The 24,056-nt window shown below is 46.3% G+C and overlaps 2 protein-coding genes across 2 annotated transcripts; one reads left to right on the top strand and one right to left on the bottom strand.

The window, feature by feature from the left end:
• The first annotated feature begins 286 nt into the window (after positions 1-286).
• On the top strand, positions 287-3,851 carry LOC125514521 (endoglucanase 6). The gene is made up of 5 exons (XM_048679860.1): positions 287-658; positions 747-1,154; positions 1,234-1,488; positions 2,851-2,965; positions 3,044-3,851. The coding sequence occupies exons 1-5, from the start codon at positions 464-466 to the stop codon at positions 3,559-3,561; spliced, it is 1,491 nt and encodes a 496-aa protein (XP_048535817.1). The 5' UTR covers positions 287-463; the 3' UTR covers positions 3,562-3,851.
• Positions 3,852-6,224: 2,373 nt separating this feature from the next.
• LOC125512501 (uncharacterized protein At3g17950-like) lies at positions 6,225-7,342 on the bottom strand. Its single transcript, XM_048677598.1, has 2 exons — positions 6,946-7,342; positions 6,225-6,865 (listed from the first exon to the last, which is right to left on the bottom strand). Exons 1-2 carry the CDS (start codon positions 7,021-7,023, stop codon positions 6,407-6,409), a joined length of 537 nt encoding a protein of 178 aa, XP_048533555.1. The 5' UTR covers positions 7,024-7,342; the 3' UTR covers positions 6,225-6,406.
• Positions 7,343-24,056: the final 16,714 nt, after the last annotated feature.

Raw genomic sequence — 24,056 nt, forward strand, 5'->3', positions numbered from 1 at the left:
CCGGTGGAGCAACGGCCGAAACGAACAAACCAGCCGACGGCACAGATGTCTGCAACTGCAAAGGGAGTAACAGTAGTCCTGTGGAGTAGTACTAGTACGTAACGTACTGCACATTCAAGCATTCGGCTCCAGGACAACCAAGTCACCGGCGCCGCAACGTTCGGCACGTCCACCTGCCGCCGCCGCATTGGCCTTTGCCCGGCATCCTAGGCCTCCTTCCCCTCCGGTCAGTCCACCGGTTCACGCCTGCGCCCGTCACATGCCGTATTTAACCCCCCGCCCGTTCGGCTCCGACACCACCTCACCTCACTCGCCTGCTGACTCCGAAACCACGGCCTGCTGACTCCAGTAGACACACACACTCTCCTCACTCTGTCTCTCAGCCGCCGAAGCACCGATAAGTAGCTAGCCAGTGCTGCATTGCCGTTGCATTAGTTTAATTACCTCGGCGGTCAGGGCAGCAATGAGGCTGTCGTCTGTGTTTGTGCTGGCGCTGCTGCTCTTGCCGGCGGTGGCGTCGGCCGGGCACCACGACTACGGCGACGCCCTCCACAAGAGCATTCTCTTCTTCGAGGGGCAGCGCTCCGGCAGGCTTCCTCCCGACCAGCGCCTCCGCTGGCGCCGCGACTCCGGCCTCCATGACGGCGCCGCCGCCGGCGTACGCACTCTCCTCTTGCATTATCCCGCTCTACATTTTCCTTTCTACAGAAAGTGCTGATGGTTCCATGGCAATGCTGCTGCTGCAGGTGGACCTGACGGGAGGGTACTACGACGCCGGCGACAACGTGAAGTTCGGGTTCCCGATGGCGTTCACGGCGACGCTCATGTCGTGGGGGCTGATCGACTTCGGCCGCAGCTTCGGGCCGCACAAGGAGGAGGCCAGGAAGGCGGTGCGGTGGGCGACGGACTACTTCATGAAGGCCACGGCCAAGCCCAACACGGTGTACGTGCAGGTGGGCGACGCCTTCAAGGACCACTCCTGCTGGGAGCGGCCCGAGGACATGGACACCCCGCGCACCGTCTACAAGGTCGACCCCTCCCACCCGGGCTCCGACGTCGCCGCCGAGACCGCCGCCGCCCTCGCCGCCGGCTCCATCGTCTTCCGCGACGCCGACCCCGTCTACTCCCAGCGCCTCCTCGACCGCGCCATGGCCGTAAGCTCTCGACTCTGACGACTCAAATGCGCTGTATCTGTCAGCTGCTCTGACATGAAAGAATCAAACGAACGAGCAGGTGTTCAAGTTCGCGGACAGGTACCGGGGCGCCTACAGCAGCAGCCTCCACGCGGCGGTGTGCCCGTGCTACTGCGACTTCGACGGGTACCAGGACGAGCTGCTGTGGGCGGCGGCGTGGCTGCACAAGGCGTCGCGCAAGAGGGTGTACCGGCAGTACATCAAGAAGAACGAGGTGGTGCTCGGCGCCAGCGACTCCATCAACGAGTTCGGCTGGGACAACAAGCACGCCGGCATCAACGTCCTCATCTCCAAGGTACCAGTAACATACAGTACATAAAGTACTGCATTACTCCTCTCCATGCGACACAACATTTCCTGAAAGAAGCATTTGCACTTTGGTTGTTTCCACCGTCGATCTTTGGTTTCCCCACAGCGCAAGTTATGCGATATTCTTTCCGAATGCAACTTTGGTCTTTGTGTGTAGTATACAGCTACTACTGATGATGATGATAAAAGAGCACTACACATAAGCTAGCAAGCCACTCGATCTAATGATTGACTGTCTTGCCTGCTGCTTTTTTACACCTTTATTGCCTTCTTTGGTTCATAGGATAGGAATTTTATAGAAATAGAAAAATCATAAGAAGTGAGATGACATACATCTCAATTCCTATATAAAAAAAGATGTCATTTGGTACACAGGATAGGAATTTTTCCATTAAATCTAGGCTAATATTTTTTTTCCTCCAAAATGTGAAGGATATCCTAGAATCCATTCCTACAAATCAAAGAGCTTCAAAGAATTTTTCCTTTGCAAATCCTATCCTATAAGATTCCTACAAAGTTCCTACAAACCAAAGGAGACCTAAGCTTTGTATGTGGATTCAGTTAGTTTCTGACGATGCATATGCATATGGGCAATCTTGCCAGCGGAGCCATTGTGAAATTACCCTGACGGCAGATGCTACTGATTAGTGAATCTTCTGCATGATCCCCCGGTTCAGATTAGATTAATCAATGACCAGGCAGTAGTAAACTAATGGAGTGTGCATGCATTCTGATTATGGTAGTGCAGGGTGGTGGCGTACCGGTACCACCAAATAGGAGACGAGGAGGATGCTTGTCTGTTCTATCTTGGCCTCTCCTACCTAGGCCCCCGTGCTCCGCGTGCTGCCGGCGCAGCAAGCGGTAGCAGCACTTTTCAGGGGCTCACGGGCCTCCACTCTCGACTTGTCATGCCAGTCCAGACTCCAGAATCCCCCATGTTCTTTTTGCCAGTTGGGCATCTTTTGGTTCATAGGATAAAATTATTATAAAAATAAAAATTTTATAGAAAATGAGATGATATGTATCTCAAATCCTATGAATAGGAATAGAAAACAAGATGTCATTTGGTTGACATCAAAAGAATTTTTCCATTGAGTTTAGGCTCTTTTTTATTTTCCTATGAAATATGAAAGATAGGAACCAATCCTATATAGTAATAGAAATCCATTCCTACAAATCAAAGGGCTCTAAAAAAAGAATCCTATCCTTTAGAATTTTTATGAAATTCTTTTAAACCAAAGAAGGCCTGAATCAAGTTACTACTACCAGCTAGTAGAAGTAGATCACGGTGCTAGATGCCTGAACTTGTTGCCAATAATATGTTCTTGTGTTCTTGATTGATCATCAGGAGGTCCTGATGGGGAAGGACGAGTACTTCCAGTCCTTCCGCGCCAACGCCAACAACTTCATGTGCACCCTCCTCCCCGGCATCTCCGACCACCCCCAGATCCAGTACTCCCCAGGTTCGTCGCATCAAACGCAGCAAGAAAATGGTCTCTTCTCCGGTGAACTGGGGTAATCAAATGTGAAATGGAATGCAGGCGGGCTGCTGTTCAAGGTCGGGGGCAGCAACATGCAGCACGTGACGTCGCTCTCCTTCCTCATCCTGGCCTACTCCAACTACCTGAGCCACGCGGGCGCGCACGTCTCCTGCGGCGCCGGCAGGTCCGCGCCGCCGACGAAGCTCCGGCAGGTGGCTAAGCGGCAGGTGGACTACATCCTCGGGGACAACCCGCTGCGCATGTCCTACATGGTCGGCTACGGCCCGCGGTTCCCGCGCCGGATCCACCACCGCGGCAGCTCCATCCCGTCCGTGGCGGCGCACCCGGCGAGGATCGGGTGCAAGGCCGGCGCCGCCTACTACGCCAGCGCGGCGCCCAACCCGAACCTGCTGGTGGGCGCCGTCGTCGGCGGGCCCAGCGACGCCACCGACGCCTTCCCCGACGCGCGCGCCGTGTTCCAGCAGTCGGAGCCCACCACGTACATCAACGCGCCGCTCATGGGCCTCCTCGCCTACTTCTCCGCCCACCCCAACCCGGCCGAGTGGGCCGACGACTAAAACCCAGCAGCAGGAGGATGATATATACATGAAAAATAAAATGCCTCTGACTGACTTCGGCGTACTGCAGGAGTAGTGCACTAGTACTAAGCTTTAGCGTCATTCATTTGTTTGGTTTAACTGTAACTAATTACTATTATTATCGGCAGCCATTTCCTCTCCTGCGGAAAAGAAAAGATCAGGGCGCTGTATAGGCTGTATCTGCAATGTTATACTTGTAAGATCTAGCGTGCTTGAATATTGGCACTATGTAAAATGTTCATCAGCAAAAGAGCTTCTAGTTTCTTTGACGTCTAGAAAATGGTGATGGGTGGCTACAGACAGATAGAAAAAGATGCTGACCGGAAATATTAGCCGATGAGATCACATGGCAGATACTGAGTTTGTACTCGTAGGTGGTGTCATACTTGCAAGTTGTAAGATTTCTGGCCTGCTAAGGGCTTGTACAATGGAAGATGTTTAGAGGGGGTGTTTAGAAAAATAAATCGAGATTTTCTGAAACACCGGTGCCTATTTCTACATGAGAGACGCTTAGTTAAGAAGCGTCTATCTTGTACAAATAAACACCGATGGTGCTTAAAGAAAATCTAATTTATTTCTCTAATCCCTTAAGCACCTCCCATTATACAAGGCCTAAGGCCAACTCTAACCAATGACTAGAAGTAAAACTCTCTTGGGACCTAGCCGAACCATTAAAGAGTAAAATTTATCCTTCACCGCTTAACCCGCCTATTTACTCCACTGCTCGACGGCGGAGCAAACAAACTTCACCCTCCTCTCCCTCTCATCCTCCCCAATCCCCGCCACCGGCGAATCCCCGCCGTCCCCCGTCGCCCCAATGGCTAGATCCTGTGGCTGCTAGTCCCGCCACCCGTTTGCAGCACGGATCTATGCTGCCACAAGCACAACGTGGGTACGTCCTCCTCGTGCCGCCACCGCGACACTATGGCCCCTCTGGTGGGCTCGCTGGCTTCCTCGACCTTCTCGCGCCGCCACCGTCGTAGAGGAAGTACCTCAGCATCTGACAGCGGACGTGGGTGGCAGAAATCACGGACCAGGAGACCCACAAGAAGTATTGGGTGGGCTCTTTCAAGGCTGCCGAGCTCGCCGCAAAGTAGTACGACCGGTGGCAGATCCGGCTGCATGGTGCTGCCGCCCGCCTCAACTTTGCGTCGGGCGAGGGTCCGCTGCAGCCTCCGCCGTTGCGGGGGTGGTGACTATCGTGGTGGTTAGGGAGGCGCGGGAGCGCATCGCGACGGTGGCCGTAGATGAGGAGTACATGGCGGACCTCTGCCGCAAGTACCCCGAGCTGGTGGAGGCAGAGCGCGGGGCCGATGGGGCGGGGAGGGGTGGGTCATCGTCCTCTCGGACAACAAGGAGGACGGCGGCGCAGAGGATGGCGAGGAAGACGATGGTGCGGAGGACGACCAGGACTTCAGTGTTGAAAAATGGCGGCGCGGCTTCCCCGACAGTGGCGACGATGGCACAGGGCCGGACCTCATGGCCGGTGGGATGCCGCGGGCGGATTGGCTTACCCTCAATAAGGGTGATGATGATGTTTAGGTTCAGTTTAAATTCATGTTTTGTTTTAAATTCAAGTTCATGTTTGATTTAGAAACTAGACTATGTTTCAGCGGATGATCATGTACATTACGTATCGAATTTTGTTTTTTAAAATCAAATCTATGTTTAACTTATGAAAATTTTCTTTCTACTCCATTAAATTTAGGAGTTCGGTTAGTCCCACCAAAATGTAGTGCAGTAAAAATCCTTCACCACAATTTACTCCATCGATTTGCTCCTCTATTCTTAAGGGATCGATTAGAGTTGGCCTGAGTATACCTCACTAGTACTAGCTTAGCAAAGGAACTACAAGCACTATTTAAAAAAAATTGGTTCTCGCTATACGGGAGGCGCCTGAAAAAAAATTGGGCTAGTCGATTTTTCAGCTGTCGGATACAAGATCAATGGCCGGATCTGTTTCTTCTTCCTTCCGCTGGTCTTCTTCTTTACTTCAAACCGCCTTGCGCCGCCAGCCTAGCCGCATGCTTCCACCACCCGTGCTCTCGCGTAGCCTCGTCGCACTGCCCTACCATCGCCGCCGTTCTTCCGCCCCACCCTCACTGTAAGATAGATGGTGGGGTGTCCAGCCAACAAGCCCCTTCCTTCTCTCCAGCCTTCCTTCGACGAACTTCTTCGTCCATCTCAAAATCGACTGACCCAAAAGCTAAAGGCAGTCGAGTCGACTGCCTTTAGCTAATGTGAAAATGTTTAGTAAGTCAACTCAAAAAGAAAGAGGAAATGTTTAACAAGTGGAATATAAACAGAGCTTCTAGTTCCTCTGACGTTTCTATAGCATCTGAACAGATATGTTCACGGGCGGCTATAGCATCTGAACAGATATAGAGAGAAAAAGATGATGACGGCAACTATCAGCCGTAGAGATCACATGGCAAGCTTCTGTTCACGGGCGGCTACCAATCGAGGATCCACTTTGATGAGTCTTTCTGGTGTGCGTAGAGTACATTTTTGTCTCTTGCTTCCTGGTAGCCCTCTTTTTTATGATATGATACACTGACGACATGATCAGGTCATCAGGATCTTTCATCCCGCAATGGAAATGCAATGAAATTCTGCTGCTGTATGATGTCTTGCGACTTGCGAGACAAAAGAATGGGATCACGCCATGGCACTTGATGTGGTAGTGATTCAATTCATCAGTACAATCATCGCTCATCAGTTGCATCCGCGTGTGAAAATTAAGGAGGGAAACGGAGCAAAAAAAATTGACAGAAGAAAAAGAAAAAAACAGCGTGCCCTGCCGAAACCATTTCCACAGTTCCACTCAAGCTCCGCCGCTGCAGATGCCGGTGAGCAGCACCGGCAGCCTCGCCAGCGACAACGACCCCTGGGCAGACCTCCGCAGCTTCCACTTGGCCCTCTGATCCTCCACGACCGCGGTGGCCGTCGCGGACGACGACGGCAGCACCCTCCCGTTCTCGAACAGCGGCACCGTCACCTCCCCGCCGTCGCCGGAGAGCTGCCTCTCCATGTGCAGGAAGTGGGCCAGCGACGTCGTGCCGCCGACGTCGTCCCTGCACAGCCGCCACCAGCTGGCACCGCGCCGGGGCCTCCACCTCCGGCACCACGTCCAGCCCTCCTCCCCCGGCGCCGGCGCGCGGGGCCGCTCCTGCTCGTCCGCCGCCTGCTGCGTCTCCGGAGGACGGTCCTCCCCGTCGGCCAGGGACACGCCCATGAGCGTCCCCAGCGTCGTGCTCCGGTCCCGGAAGAACGAGCATGTGGACTACACCGAACGGATTAAACCGCGCATGTCAATGGAACACGAGCATGAACACCAACAAGATTGACTCAGCGCGTGCGCACCTCGGTGTCGATGTCGGAGGAAGAGGACGACGACTCGGCGGAGGGCGAGGAGGGGATCATGCCGGCGTCGTTGTCCATCGGCGTCCTTCCTTCCTTTCCCTTCCGGCGAGAACGTACGCTGCGATGCTCTGCGGCAGCGGGCGTGACACTGTAGTGGGCGATGGGCGTACTTGCAAGATTTGTCCCCTCCGGCGTCGAGGGCGGAGAGATTCGCGGGCCGGGACGGGACGGTGCTGCTTTATGCGCTGCGAGACGCAGACGCAGACGCAGACGGTGGCAGTGGCGCCAGGGCAGCAGCGGGTCAAGGGAGCCCTGCGGCGGCCGGCCCCTGTCCGTGACCGGTGAGACGAGTGAATGCTCGAGCCCTGAGCTTTTGACTGTTGTGTGGGTGGGGAAGGGTACAAGCAAAACCTGCAAAGGCGTTTAGAGGCTGATTATATTAAGCGACTTCCGAGGCGTGCTTTGACTCTACTGTTCATGAACACTTGGCACTGTGTGGCCAGCCAATATATATATTTGTTTCTGAAAAGGGATGTGACCATCCATATGACCAGGAGCTACAGTTTACTCTCTTCTGTAAAAAAAAAGAGCTACAGTTTACTCACAGGGCTAGAATCACTGTTTTCGCCCTTCGATGATAATATTAGCAAAAAAAAAAAAACCTGCTTCCAAAACATTTCAGCGATTTGACCATTCAGCTACCCGCGGACACTACAACGGTGTTACGATATACAACCTCCGTACTGATTTATTAGTCTCCTTTATAATTTATGCTAAATTTTAACTAAAGATTTAACTAATAAAATGTTAATGCAGATTACAATGGGATCAATAAACCAGAACGGAGGTAGTACAAGCTACCGTTATAGTCAGCGGCGGGAGCCCTAGACATACGGACGGTGGTCACATGACAGAAGTATACCACCAGGGTCGGTCCTGCGATTTCGGAGGCACAGGGCGAAAAGAGAACCTAGGGGCCCTTATATGTTAACTTAAAATTTTCTTTTAGTTTCCTAAATGCAAAGTCACTGGTAATGATATGAATATCAATCTTATTCTACAATTGTTCTCGGTGTGTAAATTTGTCAAACCTAACCTTTCCTGAGACATTTACAGACCTCGTACTGTTTTCGTCAAATATACCGTAGCTATTTAAATGTTGCATGCTTCTTACACTAGGACAAAAGCAATCACACAGCGAACAAACCTATGGTTGGATCGTTAGAGGGACAGTGGTATCCCCAGCGCACCAAGGTTCAAGTCCTGGTGTTCGCATTATTTTTGAATTTATTTCAGGATTTTTGACGATGCGCTTTCAGTGGGAGGAGACGTCCCCGTCGACGACGAGGTGCCTACGGTAACTTTGTAAATCTCAAGATAATATGTCGGCTCAGTCTCTTGGAGGTGCTCATAGAGATAGGGTGTGTGTGCCTTCATAGGGGTGAGTGTATGCGCGTATGTATAAGCGCTTGCGTCTGTATTGATGTTAAAAGAAAAGCAATCACACAAGACCCATACCTCAGCCATTATCAATACATCCGACGCCTCCTTGTACATGTCTTGATAAGATTTTTGCTCTTTGATGAAGTATTAGAACCATGTTCTAAGCCATAGAAATAACATGGATATTGGGTTAAATGTTATAAGCAATAGAAACCTGTTTAGCGGAAGATTCAAGTATTTCTTGATATAATATGCAGATACCAAAGCATCATTTTCTGTCCACTTTGATCCTGATCTAAGTTTGTATTTTCTACATGGAAGGGACTATATTTTTTTCCACGTGGAGCAAGGAAGGGAATAAATCTCAAAATCCATACAAAGTTACAAACTCACATGATTCATCAATAAAAAAGCAGCCGCCGCAATTCCTACCAGAGACTGAAGACGGTCCTGCTGGCTTCTCTTCCACGGCCGCTACGGCAATTGTATCAGCGGTGATGGCCTTCTCGCGCCGCGATTGGGAAATAGAGTTTGACGTGGTCGTCGATGATGGAAAAAATGCAGCGACGGCGGCCTTGCTGGGATTGGGGACTGAAGTTTGAACTGGGCGTCGATGATGGAAAAAAGGAGATTGTGTCGTGCGTTGTACTAGTCAGGCCGTCGGCCATGTGTTGGGTCAGGCCCCATGTCGCCCCGAGACTCCTTTGATGTGCGCTACATACTACACGTAATCTGGCCAGGCCTCTGCGATTGTAAACAGCAGGAGGATTTACTGTGGTTTTGTCGTGGGCTACATGCGTACCTGGTGGGAGGGCCCCCCTGAATTTTTGGGGCCCGGGGCGACCGCCCCTTGCCCCTCCCCAGGGCCGGCCCTGTATACCACCAACTCCAAGGGCCGCAGCGGTAGCCTTCGTTTCCCTATCGCCGAAGGCTCCAACAATAGCCACCTGATCGGGTTAGGGGCGTGCTTAGTTTCCGGCCGATTTTTTATGTTTCCACCCATCCTGATTCAGTGGAGCCAGTGTCAATTGGGCCAAGGCTTCAACCATGTTCTACAACTAGTTTGGCTACCACATTGCATCAAGAGATGGTTTCATACATGATGTCTGGTTGAAGCCTGAAAGATGCAAATACGTGGCGTTTAATTGCCGACAACCTAATATTGTGGTCACCTTTTTTCACAAGTAGTGACCTTACTACAAACTACAACTATAGAGATAGTACCAAACATAGTTTCAATCGTAACTACTAAGCAAATGGCCGTTCGTTCTGATAGGCCTATCTACTAACTAATGCCAGTTATATGGATAGGAAGGAGGTTCATCAATGCAATCAAGGGGGTAGTTCACCATCCTCTTCTTCTACTTATTATTATTATTTGTATCTTTATATTACCTCTAGCGGTCACATTGGCTAAGCACACTCCAACCTTTTGCGCTTCCAAGCTTCATTATCATGTGCCTTCACACCACGGCCTTGCTAAATATCATCAGCGGTCTCATCATCCTCATCGGGCACATACTCATGAAGGCCAACCCCTAAGATCTAGTTATGAAGAATGCAACATGCAAGAACACGGTTGCTTTATTTATAAAGTGGGGCGAAAGCCTATTTTGAGAGTTATAAGGAATGCAACATGTAAGAACAAGCTTAATTTGGGTAGAGAAGGGGTTGAATGTCTTCTAATCAACGATCTTAAATCTGTTTTGCAAAGCACCGAATGCCCTCTCAACCGTATCTCTAAGGCTAGAGTGCCTAGGAAATGGCTGTCAGAATCGTTATTCTGAATCGGCTCGATGCTCTAATGGTACGACCGCAAACCGTAGAATCTAAACTATTAGAGTCATATAATGTATGGGGAAATTCTACTAACCCAAATCATAGAATCAGAGTGGTTAGTTTGGATCGTAAAGTCGTAGAATCGCACAATAGAATCACGATTATGATAACCTATCTGAGTTTGAAAAAATTGCATGGCAGTGTTAGGAAAGTTCTTTGTAGAGAACTAATAAAGATGGTTTCTGGTTTCTTGAAGGATAGAAGAACCCTAGATTGACAAGCATATCCAACATCTGGTAGGTAGAACTTACCGCCAGGAATAGTGATCCCATCAAATTGAGTCATGTTGTCACCAAGAATTTTTGCATCATGGCTAATCCTTCCAAGCCAACTAACACATGCGTGAACTTGAAACCAACAACATCAAGCACATTTTGGCTTGTATAGTGTTTTCTACCTTTGTATGTTGTAGCGTGTGACCTCGACACTCTAATAGTCACATGTGTACCATCAATTACACCAAGTTAATCCTATGATAGCATGAACAAATTGTTATGTTTCACAACAATACAATCATGTCATGGCTTGAACTAGAAGTTAGTAACACTCATCTTGAAATATGGATACCATCTATAGCTCATCTGTATCTTCGAAGGAGTTTTACTAGTAGGTGGTGTTGGGGAACGTAGTTATTTCAAAAATTTCCTACGCACATGCAGGATCATGGTGATGCATAGCAACGATAGGGGAGAGTGTTGTCTACATATCCTTGTAGACCGTTTGCGGAAGCGTTATATCAACGCGGTTGATGTAGTCGTACGTCTTCATGATCCGACCGATCCAAGTACCGAAAGCACGGCACCTACGAGTTCTGCACACGTTCGGCTCGGTGACATCCTCGCCTTCTTGATCCAGCAAGAGGGGCGAAGTAGTAGATGAGTTCCGGCAGCACGACGGCGTGGTGACGGTGTTGGTGAAGAACAATCTCCGTAGGGCTTCGCCTAAGCACTACGAAAACTATGACGGAGGATAAACTAGAGGGGACGGGGTTGCTGGCACACGGCTTGGTGTTTCTTGATGTGTCTTTGGTGCTAGCCCTGCCCCTCTATTTATATGTTGAGCCCTGGGGTCGAAACTTGGAGCAAAAGCCTCCTCAAAGTCGGTTTTGCCCGAAAGGCAAGAGTCCCACTCGGACTCCAGGACCAAACGCCATAATCCTTGGCGTCTGGCCCAGACGCCAGGGTCTCCGGCGTTTGGCCCCCTGGCCTCTGCAAAACTCCTTTTGCACCGACTTATAGCCCCATGGGCCTGACCCCTTGGCCAAACCATATCATCCAATATATGAATCTTTACCTCCGGACCATTCCGGAGCTCCTCGTCATGTGCGTGGTCTCATCCGGGACTTCGAACAACATTCGGTCACCAACATACATAACTCATAGTACTATATCGTCAACGAACGTTAAGCGTGCGGACCCTACGGGTTCGAGAACTATGTAGACATGACCGAGACACCTCTCTGGTCAATAACCAACAGCGGGACCTGGATTCCCATATTGGCTCCTACATATTCTACGAAGATCTTTATCGGTCAGATCGCATAACAACATACGTTGTTCCCTTTGTCATCGGTATGTTACTTGCCCGAGATTCGATCGTCGGTATCTCAATACCTAGTTCAATCTCGTTACCGGCAAGTATCTTTACTCGTTCCGTAATACCATCCCGCAACTAACTCATTAGTTGCAATGCTTGCCAGGCTTATAGTGATGTGCATCACCGAGTGGGCCTAGAGATACCTCTCCGACAATCGGAGTGACAAATCCTAATCTCGAAATACGCCAACCCAACAAGTACCTTTGGAGACACCTGTAGAGCACCTTTATAATCACCCATTTACGTTGTGATGTTTGGTGGCACACAAAGTGTTCCTCTGGTAAACAGGAGTTGCATAATCTCATAGTCATAGGAACATGTATAAGTCATGAAGAAAGCAATAGCAACAAACTAAATGATCAAGTGCTAAGCTAACGGAATGGGTCAAGTCAATCACATCATTCTCCTAATGATGTGATCCCGTTAATCAAATGACAACTCATGTCTATGGTTAGGAAACTTAACCATCTTTGATCAACGAGCTAGTCAAGTAGAGGCATACCAGTGACACTCTGTTTGTCTATGTATTCACACATGTATTATGTTTCCAGTTAATACAATTCTAGCATGAATAATAAACATTTATCATGATATAAGGAAATAAATAATAACTTTATTATTGCCTCTAGGGCATATTTCCTTCAGTCTCCCACTTGCACTAGAGTCAGTAATCTAGTTCACATCGCCATGTGATTTAATATCAATAGTTCACATCACCATGTGATTAACACCCATAGTTCACCTCGTCATGTGACCAACACCCAAAGGGTTTACTAGAGTAAATAATCTAGTTCACATCGATATGTGATTAACACCCAAAGAGTACTAAGGTGTGATCATGTTTTGCTTGTGAGAGAAGTTTAGTCAATGGGTCTGCCACATTCAGATCCGTAAGTATTTTGCAAATTTCTATGTTAACAATGCTCTGCACGGAGCTACTCTGGCTTATTGCTCCCACTTTCAATATGTATCCAGATTGAGACTTTGAGTCATCTGGATCAGTGTCAATACTTGCATCGATGTAACCCTTTATGACGAACCTTTTGTCACCTCCATAATCGAGAAACATATCCTTATTCCACTAAGGATAATTTTGACCAATGTCCAGTGATCTACTCCTAGATCACTATTGTACTCCCTTGCCAAACTCAGGGCAGGGTATACAATAGGTTTGGTACACAGATGGCATATTTTATAGAACCTATGGCCAAGGCATAGGGAATGACTTTCATTCTCTTTCTATCTTCTGCCGTGGTCGGGCTTTGAGTCTTACTCAGTTTCACACCTTGTAACACAGGCAAGAACTCTTTCTTTGACTGTTCCATTTTGAACTACTTCAAAATCTCGTCAAGGTATGTACTCATTGAAAAACTTATCAAGCGTCTTGATCTATCTCTATAAATCTTGATGCTCAATATGTAAGAAGCTTCACTGAGGTCTTTCTTTGAAAACTCCTTTCAAACACTCCTTTATGCTTTGCAGAATAATTCTATATTATCTCCGATCAACAATATGTCATTCACATATACTTATCAGAAATGTTGTAGTGCTCCCACTCACTTTCTTGTAAATACAGGCTTCACCGCAAGTCTGTATAAAACTATATGCTTTGATCAACTTATCAAAGCGTATATTCCAACTCCGAGATGCTTGCACCAGTCCATAGATGGATCGCTGGAGCTTGCATATTTTGTTAGCACCTTTAGGATTGACAAAACTTTCTTGTTGCATCATATACAACTCTTCTTTAATAAATCCATTAAGGAATGTAATTTTGTTTATCCATTTGCCAGGTTTCATAAAATTTGGCAATTGCTAACATGATTCGGACAGACTTAAGCATAGATACAAGTGAGAAACTCTCATCGTAGTCAACACCTTGAACTTGTCGAAAACCTTTTTGCGACAATTCCAGCTTTGTAGATAGTAACACTACTATAAGCGTCTGTCTTCATATTGAAGATCCATTTAATCTCAATGGCTCGCCAATCATTGGGCAAGTCAATCAAAGTCCATACTTTATTCTCATACATGGATCTCATCTCAGATTTCATGGCCTCAAGCCATTTCGTGGAATCTGGGCTCATCATCGCTTCCTCATAGTTCGTAGGTTCGTCATGGTCAAGTAACATGACCTCCAGAACAGGATTACCATACCACTCTGGTGTGGATCTCACTCTGGTTTACCTACGAGGTTCGGTAGTAACTTGATCTGAAGTTACATGATCATCATCATTAGCTTCCTCACTAATTGGTGTAGTAGTCATAGGAACAGATTTCTGTGATGAACTACTTTCCAATAAGGGAGCAGGTATAGTTACCTCATCAAGTTCTACTTTCCTCCCACTCACTTCTTTCGAGAGAAACTCCTTCTCTATAAAGGATCCATTCTCAGCAATGAATATCTTGCCTTCGGATCTGTGATAGAAGGTGTACCCAACATTTTTATTTTGGGTATCCTATGAAGACGCACTTCTCTGATTTGGGTTTGAGCTTATCAGGTTGAAACTTTTTCACATAAGCATTGCAACCTCAAACTTTAAGAAACGACAGCTTAGGTTTCTTGCCAAACCATAGTTCATATGGTGTCGTCTCAACGGATTTAGATGGTGCCCTATTTAACGTGAATACAGCTGTCTCTAATGCATAACCCCAAATCAATAGTGGTAAATCGGTAAGAGACATCATAGATTTCACTATATCAAATAAAGTACGGTTATGATGTTCGAACACACCATTACGCTGTGGTGTTCCAGGTGGCATCAGTAGTGAAACTATTTCACATTGTTTTAACTGAAGGCCAAACTCATAACTCAAATATTTTACTTCTGCGATCATATCGTAGAAACTTTTATTTTTTTAACGATGATTCTCCACTTCACTCTGAAATTCTTTGAACTTTTCAAATGTTTCAGACTTGTGTTTCATCAAGTAGATATACTCATATCTGCTCAAATCATCTGTGAAGATCAGAAAATAATGATACTTGCCGTGAGCCTCAATATTCATTGGACCACATACATAAGTATGTATGATTTCCAACAAATCTGTTGCTCACTCTATTGTTCCAGAGAACGGAGTCTTAGTCATCTTTCCCATGAGGCATGGTTCGCAAGCATCAACTGATTCATAATCAAGTGATTCCAAAAGCCCATCAGCATGGATTTTCTTCATGCGCTTTACACCAATATGACCTAAACGACAGTGCCATAAATAAATTGCACTATCATTATTAACTTTGCATCTTTTGGCTTCAATATTATGAAAATGTGTATCACCACGATCGAGATCCAACAAACCATTTTCGTTGGGTGTATGACCATAGAAGGTTTTATTCATGTAAACAGAACAACAATTATTATTACATGGATAACCGTATTGCAATAAACATGATCCAATCATATTCATGCTCAACACAAACACTAAATAACATTTATTTTAGGTTTAACACTAATCCCGAAAGTATAGGGAGTTTGCGATGATGATCATCAATCTTGGAACCATTTCCAATGCACATCGTCACTTCACCCTTAACTAGTCTCTGTTTATTTTGCAACTCCCGTTTCGAGTTACTATTCTTAGCAACTAAACTAGTATCAAATACTGAGGGGTTGCTATAAACACTAGTAAAGTACACATCAATAACATGTATATCAAATATACCTATATTCACTTTGCCATCCTTCTTATCCGCCAATTGCTTGGGTAGTTCCGCTTCCAGTGACCAGTTCCTTTGCAGTAGAAGCACTCAGTTTCAGGCATAGGTTTAGACTTGGGTTTTTTCACTTGAGCAGCAACTTGCTTGCCATTTTTCTTGAAGTTCCCCTTTCTTCCCTTTGTCCCTTTACTTGAAACTAGTGGTTTTGTTTACCATCAACACTTGATGTTTTTCTTGATTTCTACTTTGTTGATTTCAGTATCACGAAGAGCTTGGGAATCGTTTCCGTTATCCCTTGCATATTATAGTTCATCACAAAGTTCTACTAACTTGGTGATGGTGACTAGAGAATTCTGTGAATCACTATTTTATCTGGAAGATTAACTCCCACTTGATTCAAGCGATTGTAGTAGCCATACAATCTGAGCACATGCTCACTGCTTGAGCTATTCTCCTCCATCTTTTAGCTATAGAACTTGTTGGAGACTTCATATCTCTCAACTCGGGTGTTTGCTTGAAATATTAACTTCAACTCCTGGAACATCTCATATGGTCCATGACGTTCAAAACGTCTTTGAAGTCCTGATTCTAAGCCGTTTAAGCATGGTGCACTAAACTATCAAGTAGTCATCATATTGAGCTAGCCAAACGTTCATAACATCTGCATCTGCTCCTGCAATAGGTTTGTTACCTAGCGGTGCATCAAGGATATAATTCTTCTGTGCAGCAATGAGGATAAACCTCAGATCACGGATCCAATCCGCATCATTGCTACTAACATCTTTCAACTTAGTTTACTCTAGGAACATATCAAAAATAAAACAGGGGAGCTAAATGCTAGCTATTGATCTACAACATAGATATGCTAATACTACCAGGACTAAGATCATGATAAATTTTAAGTTCAATTAATCATATTACTTAAGAACTCCCACTTAGATAGACATCCCTCTAATCCTCTAAGTGATCACGCGATTCAAATCAACTAAACCATGTCCGATCATCACGTGATATGTGTTGGGTTTCGTAGTAATTTCAAAAAATTTCCTACGCACACGCAAGATCATGGTGATGCATAGCAACGAGAGGGGGAGAGTGTTATCTACGTACCCTTGTAGATCGACAACGGAAGCGTTAACTTGGTTGATGTAGTCATACGTCTTCACGGCCCGACCGATCAAGCACCGAAACTACGGCACCTCCGAGTTCTAGCACACGTTCAACTCGATGACGATCCCCGGACTCCGATCCAGCAAAGTGTCGGGGAAGAGTTCCGTCAGCACGACGGCGTGGTGACGATCTTGATGTACTATTGTCGCAGGGCTTCGCCTAAGCACCGCTACAATATTATCGAGGACTATGGTGGAAGGGGGCACCGCACACGGCTAAGAATATGATCACGTGGATCAACTTGTGTCTCTAGGGGGTGCCCTTGCCTCCGTATATAAAGGTTCAAGGGAGGGGGGCCGGCCGGCCAGGAGAGGCGCTCCAGGAGGAGTCCTACTCCCTCTGGGAGTAGGACTCTACTCCCCCCTTTCCTAGTTGGAATAGGATTCGTGGAGGGGGGAAAGAGGAGAGAGAGGAGGAAAGGGGGGCCGGCCCCCTCTCCTTGTCCAATTCGGACCAAGGGGGGGGGAGGGGCGCGCGGCCCATCTCTGGCCACCTCTCCTCTCTTCCACTAAGGCCCACTAAGGCCCATATACCTCCCGGGGGGTTCCGGTAACCTCCCGGTACTCCGGTAAAATCCCGATTTCACCCGGAACACTTCCGATATCCAAACATAGGCTTCCAATATATCAATCTTTATGTCTCGACCATTTCGAGACTCCTCGTCATGTCCGTGATCACATCCGGGACTCCGAACAACCTTCGGTACATCAAAATGCATAAACTCATAATATAACTGTCATCGTAACCTTAAGCGTGCGGACCCTACGGGTTCGAGAACAATGTAGACATGACCGAGACACGTCTCCGGTCAATAACCAATAGCGGAACCTGGATGCTCATATTGGCTCCTACATATTCTACGAAGATCTTTTATCGGTCAGACCGCATAACAACATACGTTGTTCCCTTTGTCATCGGTATGTTACTTGCCCGAGATTCGATCATCGGTATCCTATACCTAGTTCAATCTCGTTACCGGCAAGTCTCTTTACTCGTTCTGTAATACATCATCCCGCAACTAACTCATTAGTTGCAATGCTTGCAAGGCTTAAGTGATGTGCATTACCGAGAGGGCCGAGAGATACCTCTCCGACAATCGGAGTGACAAATCCTAATCTCGAAATACGCCAACCCAACATGTACCTTTGGAGACACCTATAGAGCTCCTTTATAATCACCCAGTTACGTTGTGACGTTTGGTAGAACGCAAAGTGTTCCTCTGGCAAACGGGAGTTGCATAATCTCATAGTCATAGGAACATGTATAAGTCATGAAGAAAGCAATAGCAACATACTAAACGATCGGGTGCTAAGCTAATGGAATGGGTCATGTCAATCAGATCATTCAACTAATGATGTGATCCCGTTAATCAAATAACAACTCTTTGTCCATGGTTAGGAAACATAACCATCTTTGATTAATGAGCTAGTCAAGTAGAGGCATACTAGTGACACTCTGTTTGTCTATGTATTTTCACATGTATTATGTTTCCGGTTAATACAATTCTAGCATGAATAATAAACTTTTATCATGATATAAGGAAATAAATAATAACTTTATTATTGCCTCTAGGGCGTATTTCCTTCAGTCTCCCACTTGCACTAGAGTCAATAATCTAGATTACACAGTAATGATTCTAACACCCATGGAGCCTTGGTGCTGATCATGTTTTGCTCGTGGAAGAGGCTTAGTCAACGGGTCTGCAACATTCAGATCCGCATGTATCTTGCAAATCTCTATGTCTCCCACCTGGACTAGATCCCGGATGGAATTGAAGCGTCTCTTGATGTGCTTGGTTCTCTTGTGAAATCTGGATTCTTTCGCCAAGGCAATTGCACCAGTATTGTCACAAAAGATTTTCATTGGACCCGATGCACTAGGTATGACACCTAGATCGGATATGAACTCCTTCATCCAGACTCCTTCATTCGCTGCTTCCGAAGCAGCTATGTATTCCGCTTCACACGTAGATCCCGCCACGACGCTCTGTTTAGAACTGCACCAACTGACAGCTCCACCGTTTAATGTAAACACGTATCCGGTTTGTGATTTAGAATCGTCCGGATCAGTGTCAAAGCTTGCATCAACGTAACCATTTACGATTAGCTCTTTGTCACCTCCATATACGAGAAACATATCCTTAGTCCTTTTCAGGTACTTCAGGATGTTCTTGACCGCTGTCCAGTGATCCACTCCTGGATTACTTTGGTACCTCCCTGCTAGACTTATAGCAAGGCACACATCAGGTATGGTACACAGCATTGCATACATGATAGAGCCTATGGCTGAAGCATAGGGAACATCTTTCATTTTCTCTCTATCTTCTGTAGTGGTCGGGCATTGAGTCTGACTCAACTTCACACCTTGTAACACAGGCAAGAACCCTTTCTTTGCTTGATCCATTTTGAACTTCTTCAAAATCTTGTCAAGGTATGTGCTTTGTGAAAGTCCAATTAAACGTCTTGATCTATCTCTATAGATCTTTATGCCTAATATGTAAGCAGCTTCACCGAGGTCTTTCATTGAAGAACTCTTATTCAAGTATCCCTTTATGCTATCCAGAAATTCTATATCATTTCCAATTAGTAATATGTCATCCACATATAATATCAGAAATGCTATAGAGCTCCCACTCACTTTCTTGTAAATACAGGCTTCTCCAAAAGTCTGTATAAAACCAAATGCTTTGATCACACTATCAAAGCATTTATTCCAACTCCGAGAGGCTTGCACCAGTCCATAAATGGATCGCTGGAGCTTGCACACTTTGTTAGCTCCCTTTGGATCGACAAAACCTTCCGGTTGCATCATATACAACTCTTCTTCCAGAAATCCATTCAGGAATGCAGTTTTGACATCCATCTGCCAAATTTCTTTATCATAAAATGCGGCAATTGCTAACATGATTCGGATAGACTTAAGCATCGCTACGGGTGAGAAGGTCTTCTTCTTGAAGATCCATTTATTCTCAATTGCTTGCCGATCATTGGGCAAGTCAACCAAAGTCCATACTTTGTTCTCATACATGGATCCCATCTCAGATTTCATGGCTTCAAGCCATTTTGTGGAATCTGGGCTCACCATCGCTTCTTCATAGTTCGTAGGTTCATCATGATCTAGTAGCATGACTTCTAGAACAGGATTACCGTACCACTCTGGTGCGGATCTCACTCTGGTTGATCTACGAGGTTCAGTAGTATCTTGTTCTGAAGTTTCATGATCATTATCATTAGCTTCCTCACTAATTGGTGTAGGTGTCACAGAAACAGTTTTCTGTGATGCACTACTTTCCAATAAGGGAGCAGGTACAGTTACCTCGTCAAGTTCTACTTTCCTCCCACTCACTTCTTTCGAGAGAAACTCCTTCTCCAGAAAGTTTCCGAACTTAGCAACAAAAGTCTTGCCTTCGGATCTGTGATAGAAGGTGTATCCAATAGTCTCCTTTGGATATCCTATGAAGACACATTTCTCCGATTTGTGTTCGAGCTTATCAGGTTGAAGCTTTTTCACATAAGCATCGCAGCCCCAAACTTTCAGAAACGACAACTTTGGTTTCTTGCCAAACCATAGTTCATAAGGCGTCGTCTCAACGGATTTTGATGGTGCCCTATTTAACGTGAATGCGGCCGTCTCCAAAGCATAACCCCAAAACGATAGCAGTAAATCAGTAAGAGACATCATAGATCGCACCATATCTAGTAAAGTACGATTACGACGTTCGGACACACCATTACGTTGTGGTGTTCCGGGTGGCGTGAGTTGCGAAACTATTCCGCATTGTTTCAAATGTACACCAAACTCGTAACTCAAATATTCTCCTCCACGATCAGATCGTAGAAACTTTATTTTCTTGTTACGATGATTTTCAACTTCACTCTGAAATTCTTTGAACTTTTCAAACGTTTCAGACTTATGTTTCATTAAGTAGATATACCCATATCTGCTTAAGTCATCTGCGAAGGTGAGAAAATAACGATATCCGCCATGAGCCTCAATATTCATCGGACCACATACATCTGTATGTATGATTTCCAACAAATCTGTTGCTCTCTCCATAGTACCGGAGAACGGCGTTTTAATCATCTTGCCCATGAGGCATGGTTCGCAAGTACCAAGTGATTCATAATCAAGTGGTTCCAAAAGTCCATCAGTATGGAGTTTCTTCATGCGCTTTACACCGATATGACCTAAACGGCAGTGCCACAAATAGGTTGCACTATCATTATCAACTCTGCATCTTTTGGCTTCAACATTATGAATATGTGTGTTACTACTATCGAGATTCAATAAGAATAGACCACTCTTCAAGGGTGCATGACCAGAAAAGATATTACTCATATAAATAGAACAACCATTATTCTCTGATTTAAATGAATAACCGTCTCGCATCAAACAAGATCCAGATATAATGTTCATGCTTAAGCTGGCACCAAATAACAATTATTTAGGTCTAATATTAATCCCGAAGGTAGATGTAGAGGTAGCGTGCCGACTGCGATCACATCGACTTTGGAACCGTTTCCCACGCGCATCGTCACCTCGTCCTTAGCCAATCTTCGCTTAATCCGTAGTCCCTGTTTCGAGTTGCAAATATTAGCAACAGAACCAGTATCAAATACCCAGGTGCTACTGCGAGCATTAGTAAGGTACACACCAATAACATGTATATCACATATACCTTTGTTCACCTTGCCATCCTTCTTATCCGCCAAATACTTGGGGCAGTTCCGCTTCCAGTGACCAGTCTGCTTGCAGTAGAAGCACTCAGTTTCAGGCTTAGGTCCAGACTTGGGTTTCTTCTCTTGAGCAGCAACTTGCTTGCTGTTCTTCTTGAAGTTCCCTTTCTTCTTCCCTTTGCCCTTTTTCTTGAAACTAGTGGTCTTGTTGACCATCAACACTTGATGCTCCTTTTTGATTTCTACCTCCGCAACTTTCAACATTGCGAAGAGCTCGGGAATAGTCTTACTCATCCCTTGCATATTATAGTTCATCACGAAGCTCTTGTAGCTTGGTGGCAGTGATTGGAGAATTCTGTCAATGACGCAATCATCTGGAAGATTAACTCCCATTTGAATCAAGTGATTATTATACCCAGACATTTTGAGTATATGCTCACTGACAGAACTGTTCTCCTCCATCTTGCAGCTATAGAACTTATTGGAGACTTCATATCTCTCAATCCGGGCATTTGCTTGAAATATTAACTTCAACTCCTGGAACATCTCATATGCTCCATGACGTTCAAAACGTCGTTGAAGTCCCGGTTCTAAGCCATAAAGCATGGCACACTGAACTATCGAGTAGTCATCAGCTTTGCTCTGCCAGACGTTCACAACATCTGGTGTTGCTCCAGCAGCAGGCCTGGCACCCAGCGGTGCTTCCAGGACGTAATTCTTCTGTGCAGCAATGAGGATAATCCTCAAGTTACGGACCCAGTCCGTGTAATTGCTACCATCATCTTTCAACTTTGCTTTCTCAAGGAATGCATTAAAATTCAACGGAACAACAGCACGGGCCATTTATCTACAATCATACATAAACAAGCAAGATACTATCAGGTACTAAGTTCATGATAAATTTAGGTTCAATTAATCATATTACTTAAAGAACTCCCACTTAGACAGACATCCCTCTAATCCTCTAAGTGATTACGTGATCCAAATCAACTAAACCATGTCCGATCATCACGTGAGATGGAGTAGTTTCATTGGTGAACATCACTATGTTGATCATATCTACTATATGATTCACGCTCGACCTTTCGGTCTCCGTGTTCCGAGGCCATATCTGTATATGCTTGGCTCGTCAAGTATAACCTGAGTATTCCGCGTGTGCAACTGTTTTGCACCCGTTGTATTTGAACGTAAAGCCTATCACACCCGATCATCACGTGGTGTCTCATCACGAAGAACTTTCGCAACGGTGCATACTCAGGGAGAACACTTCTTGATAATTTAGTGAGAGATCATCTTATAATGCTACCGTCAATCAAAGCAAGATAAGATGCATAAAAGATAAACATCACATGCAATCAATATAAGTGATATGATATGGCCATCATCATCTTGTGCTTGTGATCTCCATCTCCGAAGCACCGTCATGATTACCATTGTCACCGGCGCGACACCTTGATCTCCATCGTAGCATCGTTGTCGTCTCGCCAATCTTATGCTTCCACGAGTATCGCTACCGCTTAGTGATAAAGTAAAGCATCACAGCGCGATTGCATTGCATACAATAAAGCGAGAACCATATGGCTCCTACCAGTTGCCGATAACTCGGTTACAAAACATGATCATCTCATACAATAAAATTTAGCATCATGTCTTGACCATATCACATCACAACATGCCCTGCAAAAACAAGTTAGACGTCCTCTACTTTGTTGTTGCATGTTTTACGTGGCTGCTACGGGCTTAAGCAAGAACCAATCTTACCTACGCATCAAAACCACAACGATAGTTTGTCAAGCTGGTGCTGTTTTAACCTTCACAAGGACCGGGCGTAGCCACACTTGGTTCAACTAAAGTTGGAGAAACTGTCACCCGCAAGCCACCTATGTGCCAAGCACGTCGGGAGAACCGGTCTCGCGTAAGCGTACGCGTAATGTCGGTCCGGGCCGCTTCGTCCAACAATACCGCCGAACCAAAGTATGACATGCTGGTAAGTAGTATGACTTATATCGCCCACAACTCACTTGTGTTCTACTCGTGCATATAACATCAACATATAAAACCTAGGCTCGGATGCCACTATTGGGTTTCGTAGTAATTTCAAAAATTTTCCTACGCACACGCAAGATCATGGTGATGCATAGCAACGAGAGGGGGAGAGTGTGATCTACGTACCCTTGTAGATCGACAACGGAAGCGTTAACTTGGTTGATGTAGTCGTACGTCTTCACGGCCCGACCGATCAAGCACCGAAACTACGGCACCTCCGAGTTCTAGCACACGTTCAGCTCGATGACGATCCCCGGACTCCGATCCAGCAAAGTGTCGGGGAAGAGTTCCGTCAGCACGACGGCGTGATGACAATCTTGATGTACTACTGTCGCAGGGCTTCGCCTAAGCACCGCTACAATATTATCGAGGACTATGGTGGAAGGGGGCACCGCACACGGCTAAGAATATGATCACGTGGATCAACTTGTGTCTCTAGGGGGTGCCCTGCCTCCGTATATAAAGGTTCAAGGGAGGGGGGCCGGCCGGCCAGGAGAGGCGCGCCAGGAGGAGTCCTACTCCCTCTGGGAGTAGGACTCCCCCTCTTTCCTAGTTGGAATAGGATTCGTGGAGGGGGGGGAAGAGGAGAGAGAGGAGGAAGGGGGGGCCGGCCCCCTCTCCTTGTCCAATTCGGACCAAGGGGGGGAGGGGCGCGCGGACCATCTCTGGCCACCTCTCCTCTC

This window comes from Triticum urartu, chromosome 6, assembly GCF_003073215.2.
Source record: "Triticum urartu cultivar G1812 chromosome 6, Tu2.1, whole genome shotgun sequence".
Classification (NCBI taxonomy): domain Eukaryota; kingdom Viridiplantae; phylum Streptophyta; class Magnoliopsida; order Poales; family Poaceae; genus Triticum; species Triticum urartu.

Coding starts and splice junctions, on each gene's coding strand:
- LOC125512501 (XM_048677598.1), bottom strand. CDS start 7,023: ATGGACAACGACGCCGGCATGATCCCCTCCTCGCCCTCCGCCGAGTCG. Junction 6,866..6,945: donor CCTCCGACATCGACACCGAG/GTGCGCACGCGC, acceptor CGTTCGGTGTAG/TCCACATGCTCGTTCTTCCG.
- LOC125514521 (XM_048679860.1), top strand. CDS start 464: ATGAGGCTGTCGTCTGTGTTTGTGCTGGCGCTGCTGCTCTTGCCGGCG. Junction 1,155..1,233: donor TCCTCGACCGCGCCATGGCC/GTAAGCTCTCGA, acceptor ACGAACGAGCAG/GTGTTCAAGTTCGCGGACAG. Junction 1,489..2,850: donor TCAACGTCCTCATCTCCAAG/GTACCAGTAACA, acceptor ATTGATCATCAG/GAGGTCCTGATGGGGAAGGA.